Consider the following 14,669-nt stretch of genomic DNA (forward strand, 5'->3'; position numbering starts at 1 on the left):
CGCATCTCCTCCTGTGATTCCCATTACTGCCCTGGACTCCAGGAGCTCACATCCCAAAACTTGTTCACTCGTTTCCTTCTCATCTTCCCACATCTTCTCTTTTTGTCCAACACATTAAAACCTTTTTGTGCATCATTCAAAACAATGACGATAACATTTATGGCCAAGATATAAGACAGACATACTTGAGTCTAGACTGAGGAAGTGATGTAACAGACACAATGTGGTCAGTAAGCTGCATACTTTTAGGCTTGACTACACTGTGAAAAAGAAAGTAGTTATAATTATTGCTGTTTTAATCTTTTCAAATCTGTTTGTTGCTGAAGTTTATTCTGATGCTTGATACTGAATTTACTTGAAGCACTGAGTGCATTTTCTGTATCTGTTAAACCCACATGCTATAAATAGACACACAAATTGCATTTTACATATATAACACATACATTTATCTTACAAAGTGTGGCATACAAAAAAATCTTTCTTCACTGTGCTGGCTTACATAAATACGTCTGCTAGCTGATCTCCTGTCCTCTTGCACGCTATGCTACTGACTTGTTCATTCTTCTGGTAGCTCAAGGGTCACATTTCAGTTCAAGTTCCACGGACCACAATTTCAAACAAATCCTATTTTTATGCACTTTCTTATGACATGATAACATCAGAATAATGTTACTTTTGAGGTTGCGCGACCGAAACTGAGGCTCCTCTGAGATAGGCATGGCATTGAATATAAAATGTGAATAGAGATCTTCTGCTTCTGCTTTGGGTATTACCACAGAGGCATCCGTGGCTAAATTATTACCACTGATGTTATTCATATACAAGCTCCATTTAACTCAATTACAAGTTAACCTGTGGTCACATATGTACTTATGAGGTGATTTTCTTGAATTCATGTTTATGGAAATGAGAACTCAGGTGAAATTATTTGTAATAGAAAGTTAATAATAGTCTTGACTTGAAAAAGCTACAAAAAAGCCACAAAATAAAGACATACGACATACAATATGACACAATATATCTACATTAATTATTGAATCACACATTGTACAAAAGCTCATCTGTTCTTTTATGAAAATGCAACTTTTCTCAGGTTCTTGAGATGTTAAACAGCGTGGTTCAAACCCACATTATTTGCATATGCAAATTACTTAGATACGTCCTCCTCTCACTGATACAAGGAAGTATTTAAAGACAGAAACTGTGAATGATCTGTGCCACTGCTCTTCAGTAACTAAGCTGAACTGTCACCTCACCATGTCTGTCCACTGTATACTGGCTATACTCATCCTTGTGATGACTCTTGATGATCAAGGTATGTGTTGTTTATAATTTATTTTTTTTATGTGGACTATTACAGACACGAGGGCTTGCATTTTGCAGACAATGCATGATGATGGATCTATTTAACTGGGTATTTTTCTTTTCTTCTCCCAGTTTACTCGGGGAAGATCATTGGAGGCCATGAGGCTGTGCCACATAGCAGGCCATACATGGTGCTTTTGGAGAGGTACATGTCAGATGGTCAAAAAAAGTACTGTGGTGGCTTCCTTCTGAATGAGGATTTTGTGATGACTGCTGCCCACTGTCACGCCAAGTGAGTTTAACAAATGTATTTACCTATCAACTGAGATGACACCAAAGTCTGGGTCCCTGACAGAACTTTTTATCCATAATAAAACTAAGAAGACGCATTAAAATTTCAAAACACATTAATAAATAATATCTATGTGGGCTATGATAATGTCAACAACTGTCATTAGTAATGTTTGTTTTGTGAATAAAATACCCTGAAAGAAACAGTCATCATTTTATTCATAAATAATATTTTCATGTTTTATTTTTAAATTTTTTATTTCAGGTCTTACAAAGTCGTACTAGGAGCTCACATTGTGAGCTCAAACAGTGAAATACAACGCATATCTGTGGAACAAGCATTTCCACATAAAGATTTTAACGCAACTTCTTTTGTGAATGATGTAATGCTTTTGAAGGTAAGAATATCATCACACAGAAAATACATATTAATTTACTGTTAGCATTTTTTGTTCATGAAAAAAATATTTACCATATTATGTAATTATATTGAGCATTTTTAAATTAATCTGGACTGAAAGAAAATAACAAAAACCCCATATTTTAATTTTCATGTATATATCTTTCTCTTTTCTAAAGTTGAGCACCAAGGCAAACTTCAATGAGAATGTAAAACCTATTCCTCTGGCAGGCTGTGATAATGGTACTTTGCCAAAATCTTGTATACTCTCTGGCTGGGGGCGAACAGACAAAAATAGTACATATTTGTCTCCCACACTCATGGAAACCAGTGTTACACTGATTGACAATAAAGAATGTACTATAGAAAACTTCTACTGCTCTCAGGGAGACACAGGTCCAGCTGAGGTACATACATTTCTTTAAATATCATATGGACACTCAAACTCTATGGTAATAACTTCACTATTCACTTTAAGCGCTGTGTGTGTATATACTTTCAGGGAGACTCTGGTGGTCCGTTGGTGTGTGAAGATGGAAAGGCATTTGGGGTGGTGTCCACCGCAGTCACACCACACTCAGGTGGCTCAGATATCTATAGATACTCGAAGATTCCTGACTCTAGAAACTGGATATTTTCAACCATTGGAAATGCCATGATAAAGGTGTAATGCTTATGAAAGCGGGTTGTATAAACCACAAAATTTGGTTTCACTGTTTGTGATCAAAAACTGATCATTGCAATGCTAATGTGAGTATGGTTTTGTTGGCTTTGGGGGGATTTAGATAGAATAGAGTTTATTTATAATATAACTGCAGGGGAAAGAAGGGAAAAAAAAGTTATATTTGCACACAGATTAATTATGACTTGAAATCTAATTTTTTTTTTCAAATACCATTAAACATTAAATTCTGGCATTCAATCGGCATGTGTGTGTGGTGTAATCTTTTTTTTTTTTTTTTAATTAATTAATTCAAATAAAAGACAACACTGCCTCCTTGTGTAAAACAGGTACTATTACATTACAGAAAAGTCTCACCACTTATTTCTTTAATTCAGAGTTATAAAGGCCTTTTCATTTATGGGTTTTAAAACTAATTGACTATGCAAGACCAATAACGTTATTTTATAAGTAACTGACAAAGTGGACAAGTGACACTGAGAGCATATGGTGTCATTTCCAATAAAAACTAACATCATTTTGTCATTAAATACATTCAGTTATCAAATAAAGTAATTTATTACCACTCCAGAGTTGGTTAAAGTAAATTAAAATAATTCCATTAGATTTATTTTTTGTGTAGTAGAACTGAAGTGTCTCTGAATACTTTGTAAGTAAGGAAATGCAACACTGAACATGATTTTTTTTTATTGTTTTTTTTAATTCACACAGACAACTGTATAGGAAATTTATTAAAATATTATAAACCAACAAGACAAAAGTTGTCTAAATTATTAAATTGCTAATGTTAGGACAGAATAACCCTTTTGTTGGTCAGCAGTTATACATCATCTGTAACAGTAATGATCCAAACTACACATATTTTAGGCCTGATATAATGCTTAAATATAAGGCTTAAATCAGGCCTAATATGGTATGGAACACATAACAAAAGGCATTTGTATTAAAAATATTCATATCCTAAATTCAAAAGTTGCATAGACATCGTTTTTTTAAAAAAAATGTATTTGCACACATTAGGCTGCTTGGGGTGTGGCCCGTGATGCGCTGAGTGTTTCTTCTTCACTCAACATTGTTTTTTCACTCACTGTGTGTACACACCTCTTTGCATCTAATTATTAGTTATTATTAATCTCTGGCTCTCTTCAATCGTGTGTCTTTGTCCTGTCATCCTCTCATCACCCCCAAACGGTCGGGCCCGCCCTGAGCCTGGTTCTGCCACAGGTTTCATCCTGTTAAAAGGGAGTTTTTCCATGGCAGTATCACCAAAGTGCTTGTATTTTCTTAGCTAGTACAGCCATGTTTACCTGCTCTCTTAGATCTGCCACCAAGCAGCTCCTTAAGTTGCCAAAAACCAAGCGTAAATTTAGAGGTGACCGTGCTTTCCCTGTAGCTGCTTCAAAGTTGTGGAATGATCTGCCCTTACAGATTAGGCAGACCTCTTCTCTTTCTGAGTTTAAGACTCTTCTTAAAACATATTTATTTAGTAAAGCCTTTGGCACATTTTGAGAAGTTGACTCTATTTTTCTATTTTCAATTTTTTTTTTTACCACGTTTGATTTTATTTTCTGTTTATTCTATTTTTATATGTACAGCACTTTGTGAACCCTGGTTTATTTTAAAGTGCTTTATAAATAAAGGTGGTATTGTATATGCATATTAGCTGCCTAGCTGTCGGACTCGAATGCAGGTCTACTTTTTAGATGAGATAGTGAAGTTATCTAAAGTGAATGGAAGTTGCAACAGTTTAGTCCACAATCTTCACACAGTGGCTCCCTGTGGTGATGACGTGAAAACCTCAAACTTTAATCCCCAGCTCATGGTGCAGCACCCGTGTTGTCCTCTCCACTTTCAACTCCTAGTGCAAAAGATGAAAATGTAAGAAGGTAATCCAAAGAGGACATCAGAATACTACACACATTTGCAACCCTGCTGACGATCATCTCAATAAATAATATTCAGTCCAGTTTTTCCAAATGACCTCTCTTTACTGATATGAGAATTTCTTTTTTTGCATAAAAAGTGAACAGGTAGAGGAATAACTTACTGATTAAAAGTCATGACTTGAAAAATCTGTAAAATATAGTAAGAAATTACTACTTAAGAATCTCGTCTGTCTGTGTTTTATATCTGTGGCCACACATTTTTACCACAGTCATAGTTTCCTTCTGTAAAGATACGATCACTTTATAAACTAACTATGCAAAACACATGTTTACATAGAATATGACAAATACACTACTTAGTTATGAAATTACACTTTGTATAAAAAGTCATTTGTTGACTTCTGAAAATACAGCTTTCTGGAGGTTTTGAACATTTCTGGTTTAAAGCTAAATCATTTGCTTGTGCAAACTACTCAAAAAAACAACAACAACTTCCTGCTCTAACTGATATGAAGAAGCATTTAAAGACAAAAACTGACTGTGACTGATGCCACTGCTCTTTAAAAACTCAGTAGAATTGTAACCTCACCATGTCTGTCCACTTCCTGGCCTTATTCGTTCTTGTGCTGACTCTTGAAGAACAAGGTAGGTGTTTTTTTTTGTTGTGGCTTGCATTTTATAGCATTTGACAGACAATGTATGATGATGAATCTATTTAACTGAGTATTTTTCTTTTTGTCTCCCAGTTTACTCGGGGAAGATCACTGGAGGCCATGAGGCTGTGCCACATAGCAGGCCATACATGGTGCTTTTGGAGAGGTACATGTCAGATGGTCAAAAAAAGTACTGCGGTGGCTTCCTTCTGAATGAGGATTTTGTGATGACTGCTGCCCACTGTCACGCCAAGTGAGTTTCATAAATGTATTTAATTATGAGGCCAAAAACTCATAGTTCATAGTTCAAGACATAAATTCTTATCCATAATAAAATTAAGGCTCACGCATAAACATTTGTAAATTTGTAAATAAATAGTATCTATATGTACCACGATATCAGCAATTGTGGCTATTCAATTGTTTTTTATCATTTCAGGTCTTACATAGTCGTACTCGGACTTCACAATGTTCGTTCAAGTAAAGAAACACAACGCATATCTGTGGAAGAAACATTTCCACATGAACAGTTCAACCCAATTTCCTTTGTGAATGATGTAATGCTTCTAAAGGTAAGAATGTCATCACACAGAAAATATATTTGTTTTCCATTTGCATTTTTCTTTTATTACAATATCTTTTTTTAATTTACTTCATTCATTTGTATTGCAAAATGCTGTAAAAAAAAAAATCATATTTTGATATCTGTTTTTTTCCTTAAGTTGAGCACCAAGGCGAACTTCAATGAAAATGTGAAACCTATTCCCCTGGCGAGCCATGATAATGGTACTTTGCCAAAATCTTGTATACTCTCTGGCTGGGGGCGAACAGACAAAAATAGTAAATATATTTCTCCCAAGCTCATGGAAACCAGTGTTACACTGATTGACAAAAAAGAATGTACTATGGAAAACTTCTACTGCTCTCAGGGAGACACAGGTCCAGCTGAGGTACATACATTTCTTTAAATATCATATGGACACTCAAACTCTATGGTAATAACTTCACTATTCACTTTAAGCACTGTGTGTGTATATACTTTCAGGGAGACTCTGGTGGTCCATTGGTGTGTGAAGATGGAAAGGCATTTGGGGTGGTCTCCAGTGCAGTCAGACCTCACTCAGGTGGCTCAGATATCTATAGATACTCGAAGATTCCTGACTCTAGAAACTGAATATTTTTTCGAGCATTAGAAATGACATCATAAAGATGTAATGCTTATGAAGGCAGGTTGTTTAAATTTCATCTTTTGCTTTTGCTGTTTGTGTTTGAAAATTGATCACTGCAATGCTAATGCTAAATTTGGGCTTGCTGGCTTTCGACAGTTTTTATAAGGTTCTAAAAGGAATTTCTAAATTTGTATTTGCAACAACTCGTTCATTCCACACAGATTAAATATAACTCTATATCTAAAATTATAACTGTAGCAGTGCATAAGGTGCAATTTCAATTGGCATTTGATAGTGTATTTGATTACATTTAAATTTGTTATATGTGCCATATTTTTTCAAATAATAAATTCTGACTGTCTCTCGTTATATGTGTGCAGTTCTTTCAAATAAAAAGACAGCATTTCCTCCCTGTGAAAAATAGTGCTCTTATCTTGAATTCAGAGTTACAACTGTCTTTCTACTTGCAAGATTCAAACTTATTCAGTTTTGGAAGACCTGAAACCAGTAGAATTTCATTAATTCTATCTTGGAAAGAAAAGACCCCCTAGGGGGTCCATTGTCCCTCTCAGGGGGTTACTCCCACGGGGTTTAACTCTGGGACTCTCCACCATTTGACCCTAGAACTGAAGAAGCTTCTCCGATGAGAGGTGAAATGTCTTCAAGCAACTTAAAGAAGTCCAGACGCTTTTCTTTCCAAGCTCCTTGGACTACAATGACCTGGATGACTGAGAACCTTCACAGACAATTCTATCCCCATCACAAAACAAATGTGGAAGTCTCTTTACAATTGACTCTGTATTGGAATTTCTTTTATTTATGTATTGGTCACATTGTTTTATTGTATAATGCTTTGGTGCCACTGGGTTTTTAGCATGTCTGCTCCACACTTTATTCAGGAAGTTGGGAGGGAGCATTCACGCAGGAAGAACCCAAAATGTTGTGAGAATCCCACAGTTAGTGGAATCCTTTGTTAGATCCAAGGTGTTAACGAGAGAGACTTTATTAAAAGACATAGTAACTCTTAAAGCGAATCAGTCGACTTCAAGGCTTGGGAGTATTTTTATTTTAGCAGTCTGTAACAATGTTTAAGAGGGTGGTACACCTCAAAGTTTCCAAAGACAGAAACAGAACATTAATTAACAAAAGGATAATCAATGTTATTCATTTCACCCAGCAGTGGTTTTATAGTTAATGGTTTAGGCTGATTGTTGGTTCTCTTGGTTTGCTTAAACAGACCATAAGCATTTTTTTTAAGTGATAGGTTATCAGAAACTACATCCTGTTTTTTTCACAACTGAAGCAGAGGAAATTGTCTCTGACATTAATCTAAAGATCCTATTTAACACATCTTTGCACATAGCCAAGCAATACTGAGATACAGAAGATGTAAACAAACAAGCTACAGCTAAAATCCTACAGTGGTGCACCAAAATAAATGTGAAACACCTTAAGCATATAGTACGAAGAAGAAGGTACTAAAGCAAAGGTGGCCCAAAATAAATGTATAAATAGATGAATCAATGATACCTTTCTCCCCAGTTTAATTGTCTTCTTATTACTAAATTAATAAATCATTATGTTTAAATTTTTTTTCCCAAATAATTAAATTCATTTTTATTTATGTGACACTTACAACACTAGATTAGTGAAAACTTAAGTGATGATACCTTTGCTTCAAACACTGAACAGCATAAAGCAGTAATTAGTCATTGCTGATTATCTACAAAGAGGAAGCAGTCAGGGTTCAGTACAGTATCTCGCTGTTTCATAATTACCAGAGTATTACTCAATTAGTGCATCCCTTCAAGGAAAGTACATTGAGTAATTTCCCCGTAACTTTAAAAGTTTAATCATGATATTCCTGAAGGTCAAAAGTACATCACTGGTGAAACTAACTGCCTTATCTTTTAAACAAAGCATCTTTCAGTGGTTAAGATTATAAAGTCACTCTAAATAAAACAAAATGTAATTTAATGAAACTAAATATTTAACACTTACAATGATATTTAGGACTGCTGACGTCCTATTGATTGTGGTTCAAAGCCACATCATGGCTCATGCAGTGCACAGTCACATCTTACAAATAAACATTCAAAGACTGAAACAGAAAGTATGTGCACTGCTGCTCTTTAGTATTTCAGTTGTGATCTCACCACCATCTTACACTCATCTTTGTTGCTGTAGGTGCAATTTGATGCGAATCATATAAGAAAACCACACAAACACACAGAAGGATGGTGCCAGAAATTCTTACTCATAATTTTGTTGTGTAACTATTAGTAATTATTTATTCTTAGTCCCTCACCCCCATTTTTTTTCCCTAATTCCAAACCAAACAAACACATTCTACTCTGAGCACACGGGTTTGTTTGTTTTTTTAAATACCAGTGCACCTTGTCTAGCAATCACATTCACACTCACAGGTGCAATGGATACAACTTTCAGCATCTTATCCAAGGATTCTTATAGATGCAGACTGGAGTATGTGGGAATTAAACCACCAACCTTAAATTTGTTAGACAACCCAGACTACCACCTGAACGACAGCTGCCCATGTTAACATGCACATCATGTGCATTTCTTTTAAATCACTATGGACAAACAAACAATGCCACTTTTTTAAAGCAACACTACGTGCAAAATCCAACATTGCTAATGTTTATATTTATTGATTAAGCGTGATTTTTATAACTAGACTTAAACCAAAGCGTATAACTGTCATGACTTAATTCTGTTTATCTCTTGTTTTGCAGAGGCCGTGTTTTTCAGCATGCTTTTATATATGATATATAGGAAATAAATTACTGCACTGTGCATCTTCTTTGAGACTAGCAGAGAACAAAGAATCCACAGTTTGTTTTGAACCAGATTTTTAAACAATAAACTGCATTTTCTCAGCACATCCAAGCATGTATGCTTCTCTACGTATGCACAACATTGTTTCCTAGTGAAAGACAAGCATTGCTTCATTAAGAAGAGGTCCACAATTGACTTAAAGTCTAAATTGCAGCTTTCTTCTCATTAAGAACTTTCAACCTGACAAAGTAGTTATTACTGATGTACTCTATATGGCTGAAGTGGAACACGAGAAATCCTGTACTGCAAGTTAGATTTTTTTAAGCATGAGTTCAGACACATAAAGACAGCACTGCCTCCTTGTGAAGAAATTGCATTGATGCACCTTGGATGTACTGTTTCAGTTGTCTTTTCATTTATGAGCTTTCTAAGCAAATATGTATGATCTGAACTCACATTTAAATGCTGACAAAGCTTCATATGGATACTAACAGCATGTGCCATTATTTCCAGTGGAAAAAACATATTTTGTCTCCTATAATATTCTTTCATGTTTTAAACAGTCAATCTATGACATGTATTATATTATTCTCTCTCTCATAATAAATAGCAATAGTGATAATGTCAGATACAGTCATAAGTCTTTCGATACTGTGATAGAATGACTTTCATTATTATCATACCATAATTTATACTGAATGACTGAAATTTTGATTTATCATCATTTATGTCTGTCAGGGGCTGTGACCCGGAGTCTCGAGTTTATTTTGTGTTGTTTTCTTTCTTACTTAAGATTCATGTGTTACTCTTAGTTAAGGGTGTAGTTGAGTTATTTTGTATTTTTGATTACTAATGAAATAATGTTCTGGTATTATTATTAGTTTGTCTTCTGTCTCTTGTGTCTCGCCCTTCTATGTCTCGCTACTCTCTCTATGTGCATGTGTGTGTGTTTTACGGGTCTTGTCCCCTTATCTGTTCCCATGCTCTTCTCCCTGTGTTCCTTTCCATTCCCCCAGCCTGCCATGTAATTCTTGCCTGTGTGTTCTACGTCTTATTGTCAAGTTTAGTTGTCATGGCCATGTTTCGTCATGTTTCCTATTTTATTTTGAAAGGTCTGGTGTTTCCATGTTCAGTGTATTTTGTTTTATTTCCCCTGTGGCGTTCAGGTTCATTTATGTCAGCTGTGTTCCCCAGGTGTTTCCACTTCCCTCATTACCCTTAGGTGTCTTTAAAGTCCTCTGTCTAAGTCTGTCCTTTGTCAAGTCGCCTGTTGTCTTCATGTCAAGTCACATCAGGCCACAGAGTCTTGCTTTCAAGTGTTCATGTTCATGTTCATGTTCATGCTCAGGTTTCTTCACATTCAAGGTTTTACATGCTCCTGTTCAGTTTTCATGTTATGTTCTCATAACATTGTTTTCATAGTTAGTTTAGTTCATTCCCTATTTAGGTTTTGGTTTAGTTTCACCTTGCCTTGTTTTTCTGGGGTTTTTTTGTATCAGTCATAATAAAGGCTCGCTTTTTGTTTAAACCTCAGTTCATCTCTCCCGTGTCTGCACTTGGGTCCGCTCCATAAACACAACGGCTACTCTGCTGTGACAGTGGCTTAATCTCTAGCTACTGCATGTCATATTCTTCCTATTTATTAAACCTTGTAGTCTTGTTATAGGGCAAATTCTTATAAGAGGAACATTATGATGATTGTTTAAAGACCGCTTAAAGTCGAAAAGATTGCAGCACACCATGTTTGGACATTGGATGTTTATTGGAGCATAGGTATAAATACACATTTAGCCTGACAATCTAAAAAAATGTAAATTCAAGTGACAATGAGATCAGTGGAGGACACCACTAAACAAATTTGCATGTATAGTCAGCATGTAGTTGGTGCCTTAAAATGTGTTGAATAGTCTCCTCTGTTATAAATAAAATAATAATAAAAATATTTACATATTTACAGAACATGTGGTTTATTTTAGCATTTTACCTCTATGGCCGGTGTCTTTTTGTTCTCCACCCCTTTTGTTTACCCCTTATTTTTTGCTGATTATACATCTCTTTTGTCCAGATGTTACAGGAACAGCACAGTTCATCTAAATTCAATTCACTTACAGTTATATATCACAAATTCACAACAACAGTCACCTCGAGGTGCAATGCTATATGTGTTGCTGACAAGACTGAGAGAATTTTACCTGATGTATGAATTCTGAAAGAGCTGTCAGCTGGCTCAAGAGTTGGGTGTTCGTCTTGTAACCGGAAGGTTGCCGGTTCGAGCCCCGGCTCGGACACTCTCGGTCGTTGTGTCCTTGGGCAAGACACTTCACCTACTGGTGATGGCCAGAGGGGCCGATGGCGCAATATGGCAGCCTCGCTTCTGTCAGTCTGCCCCAGGGCAGCTGTGGCTACAACTGTAGCTGCCTTCACCAGTGTGTGAATGTGAGAGTGAATGAATAGTGGCATTGTAAAGCGCTTTGAGGGTCTCGAAAAGCGCTATATAAATGCAATCCATTATTATTATTACTGATTGCAATATTATTACTGATAACATGACAATTTAAAACAGGTCATAATGACCTTCAGACCATCAGATAATGTTTCAGTGCTTTCCATAGTCAGTCTTCCACTTTACTAGTAATGTTCAACAATACTATTGAGAATACAAGAATCAGGTGAGACGCATAGCCTCTAACAGCATTTTCGTTGAAATAAACCAGCTGAAAATATCAAAAACTCAGCTACTAATTATAGAGTTTTCAATAGAGTGTGCGAATTAGCATTACCTAATAATAATCAGAACAACATAATAAGCTTTTCTATCAATATTATTTAATGGTAATCAGCACAAGAAGAACATTTAATGTTCTCTTCTGTATTTTCTTATTCTCACCGTCAACCATCACACTAATCATTCTGTGCATAGCTTCCTGTCAATCTGTTATCATATATTGATCTGCAGAGTAATGTTTGCAGAGATGCTTGAAGACACGTGCATTCTTGCAATGTATACCCCATGAAAATGCTAATATGATCTGGATTCAAGTTAGCAAGTCAGGTTAAACTTAGAGCCGTATGCCACTGGTCAGTCCCTATATCAAACTAAAGGTGACAACAAAGAAAAAATGAATACATATTATTTATCAAGGTGGTTTACCGTAATCAGCAGATGTATGCATTATAAAAATAGTTTCTGGCCAGAAAACAGTAAAACAGTTGCACTGACGAGCTTCATTTGCATAGCGGTTTCTTAATGACTGTAAAATAAGTGTGTGTGTGTCCTTTCACACCACAAAAATGGAGAAAAACCTTTGGGTGATATACTACAGCTTCGCAAGTCAGACAGAGCAAATGGTGATAGTAATCTATACTTCCTAGTAACTGCAAACAGGATGACAGATGCAAGAACATTTCCACGTGTGCTACTAAGAAAACTGAGAAACGAGGTGACAGTCAATTGACTTGTGGACTGAGAAAATATATGAGGTGAATGAAAACTTATATATGGGGTGAATGAAAACTTTTCATACAAATAAGTAAACAATAAATACAAATTTGTGTCTCCTATTAGAGAAAGAAAGTACTTTTGGAACTTGGCCTGTTGTCTTAAAGCAACCTAAAGCAAGAAGTAAACACGTGTGTAACTTTTTTCTTTTCGTGTAATGAGATCATAAGATTCAGGCATGACATTGTCCCCATTAAATACAAAATCACACCTTCTCAATACTTAAATTTAAGTAAATAAATAGTATTGAACACAGACATCGAATATTTTTAAAGAAGTAGGTCAAGAAAAACAGGGTGTTTAAGAACTGAGTGCATCAACTTTTGTGTGTTAAAACAACATAAAACATATATGAGCTCAGACTGAATTTTAACAAAGGGTGTGCTGTTTGCATCATGTTAATGAGAACAGCACATGCTAGCATAACAGCCCCAACAAAAGCTCCATCTTAATACAGTGTAGTTTTATTGTTCTATCACATTTTTTATTCTAATTTATACTGGCTGCTAATAAAGTGCTGTAAAATAAGCATCAGCTGCCACCATAATAATTCTGAATGTACTGTATGATTTCCCGTTAATCCCTTATCATATATGTTGGTGGATCTGTGTACCACAAGTTCATAGCATATCTCTTACCATCGGAGTGTTTGCAGAAATGCTTTCTTGAAGTCATATGCATTGGTGCACATGTGCAGATTTCTATCTTCTATCCTGGTTAAAACATCAGACAGCATAATTAAATGAAAAATATGTTGCCTTGCCTGACCTTGCCTGAAATCATCAGCACTCCTGCCATTTTACATCATTACTTGTTTTTTTTCCTTGTCATGTTGCTTTATCACCAGAAAACGATCTCTTTTATTTTTTATTTTTTTCACCAATTTACTTATTTAAATGATTAAGAAACTATTATTTCTTTCCAAAATAACTACACTGGAGCACAAGGCTGATGTTTTTCTACTCGACCAGATTCAGTTTTTGACACAATCATTATGCTTATATCTAAACTCAACAGTGCCTTTAAAAGCTGCTAGCTGTTTTTTCCACCTGTAATGTGTAATCGTTTATCATGACAGAAAGCAAGGACTTGTTTTAAATTTGCAGGTTAGGTTGTTTCTAATGCTAGTAGTCTGTATAATCACCAGTCATTTATATTTTATACTGTATCCAAGACTTCTGTAAGGTGATCACTCCTCATCATTTATATGCTTTTTACCACATTGTCATAAACATTAATTTAGTTTTGTCTTGCATCAGCTGTGGGGTATTGAAATTGCAGACTTACATGCCATGGGAAGGCTGGCTTTCTCCATGTGAAATAAAATCCAACATACAAACTTTTCACATAGCAGCTCAGTATTTCTTTTTCCTTGTAAGACCATCATTATTGTAAAAATATTTTTGTTCTATGGCTCCAGAATTCCTCCTATAAACTCCTTTCAGTATTAATGTTGGTAGTGAAGGTTATTGTGCTGTTTTCTGACAGAACATTTTAAAGCAAATAAAATAACTGTCTGTGTCACAATAATAACAGTCCAAGAAACGAATGATCAATATAGTGTTTTCTTTAAGTTTCTTTAAGTTTCATTTTATTTTGTATATATATTATTCTGTATATAGTGCTACAGAACTGTACCCCCCCCCCCAGCATGTTTACACTGAGTAGGAAATGCTCTGTATCTCATTGTACAACTGTATAGTGACAATAAAGGCATTCTATTCTATTCTATTTTTCAGTGAAACATATTTTAGTTTTATCAGTCCTTCAGGAAAGTGCTAAAAGAAATCTTTAAAGCAATGCATACAAATCAACTGAAGAATAAAATAAAGCTCTGGAGAGTCTGATAAAGTTATAAATGTGGTTCACAGCCACATAATTTGAATATGCAAATAACGCAACTTCTCTCGCTGTTACGAGGAGGTATTTAAAGACTGAACCTGCCAGTGAAGTTACCCACTGCTCTTCAGTAGCTCAGCCTGACT

The 14,669-nt window shown here is 35.4% G+C and overlaps 1 protein-coding gene and 1 pseudogene across 2 annotated transcripts; both read left to right on the plus strand.

Annotated features, from left to right (window-relative positions):
• The first annotated feature begins 1,257 nt into the window (after window positions 1-1,257).
• On the plus strand, window positions 1,258-2,905 carry LOC146362077 (granzyme G-like). Its single transcript, XM_084922378.1, has 5 exons — window positions 1,258-1,315; window positions 1,438-1,597; window positions 1,862-1,994; window positions 2,176-2,403; window positions 2,499-2,905. Exons 1-5 carry the CDS (start codon window positions 1,258-1,260, stop codon window positions 2,664-2,666), a joined length of 747 nt encoding a protein of 248 aa, XP_084778504.1. The 3' UTR covers window positions 2,667-2,905.
• A 2,249-nt stretch (window positions 2,906-5,154) lies between these two features.
• On the plus strand, window positions 5,155-6,432 carry LOC146362078 (granzyme G-like; annotated as a pseudogene). Its single transcript, XR_014799474.1, has 5 exons — window positions 5,155-5,209; window positions 5,311-5,470; window positions 5,657-5,789; window positions 5,940-6,167; window positions 6,263-6,432. The product of XR_014799474.1 is annotated as a granzyme G-like (transcript).
• The last annotated feature ends 8,237 nt before the right edge of the window (window positions 6,433-14,669 follow it).

The sequence above is a fragment of the Perissodus microlepis genome, chromosome 23, assembly GCF_051167445.1.
Source record: "Perissodus microlepis isolate ML-2025 ecotype Zambia chromosome 23, ASM5116744v1, whole genome shotgun sequence".
NCBI lineage: Eukaryota > Metazoa > Chordata > Actinopteri > Cichliformes > Cichlidae > Perissodus > Perissodus microlepis.

Bases quoted from the DNA above. Each gene is read 5' to 3' on its own strand.
- LOC146362077 (XM_084922378.1), top strand. From the start codon at position 1,258: ATGTCTGTCCACTGTATACTGGCTATACTCATCCTTGTGATGACTCTT. The intron at 1,316-1,437 runs GTATGTGTTGTT...TTCTTCTCCCAG, and splicing joins GATGACTCTTGATGATCAAG to TTTACTCGGGGAAGATCATT. The intron at 1,995-2,175 runs GTAAGAATATCA...TCTTTTCTAAAG, and splicing joins ATGATGTAATGCTTTTGAAG to TTGAGCACCAAGGCAAACTT.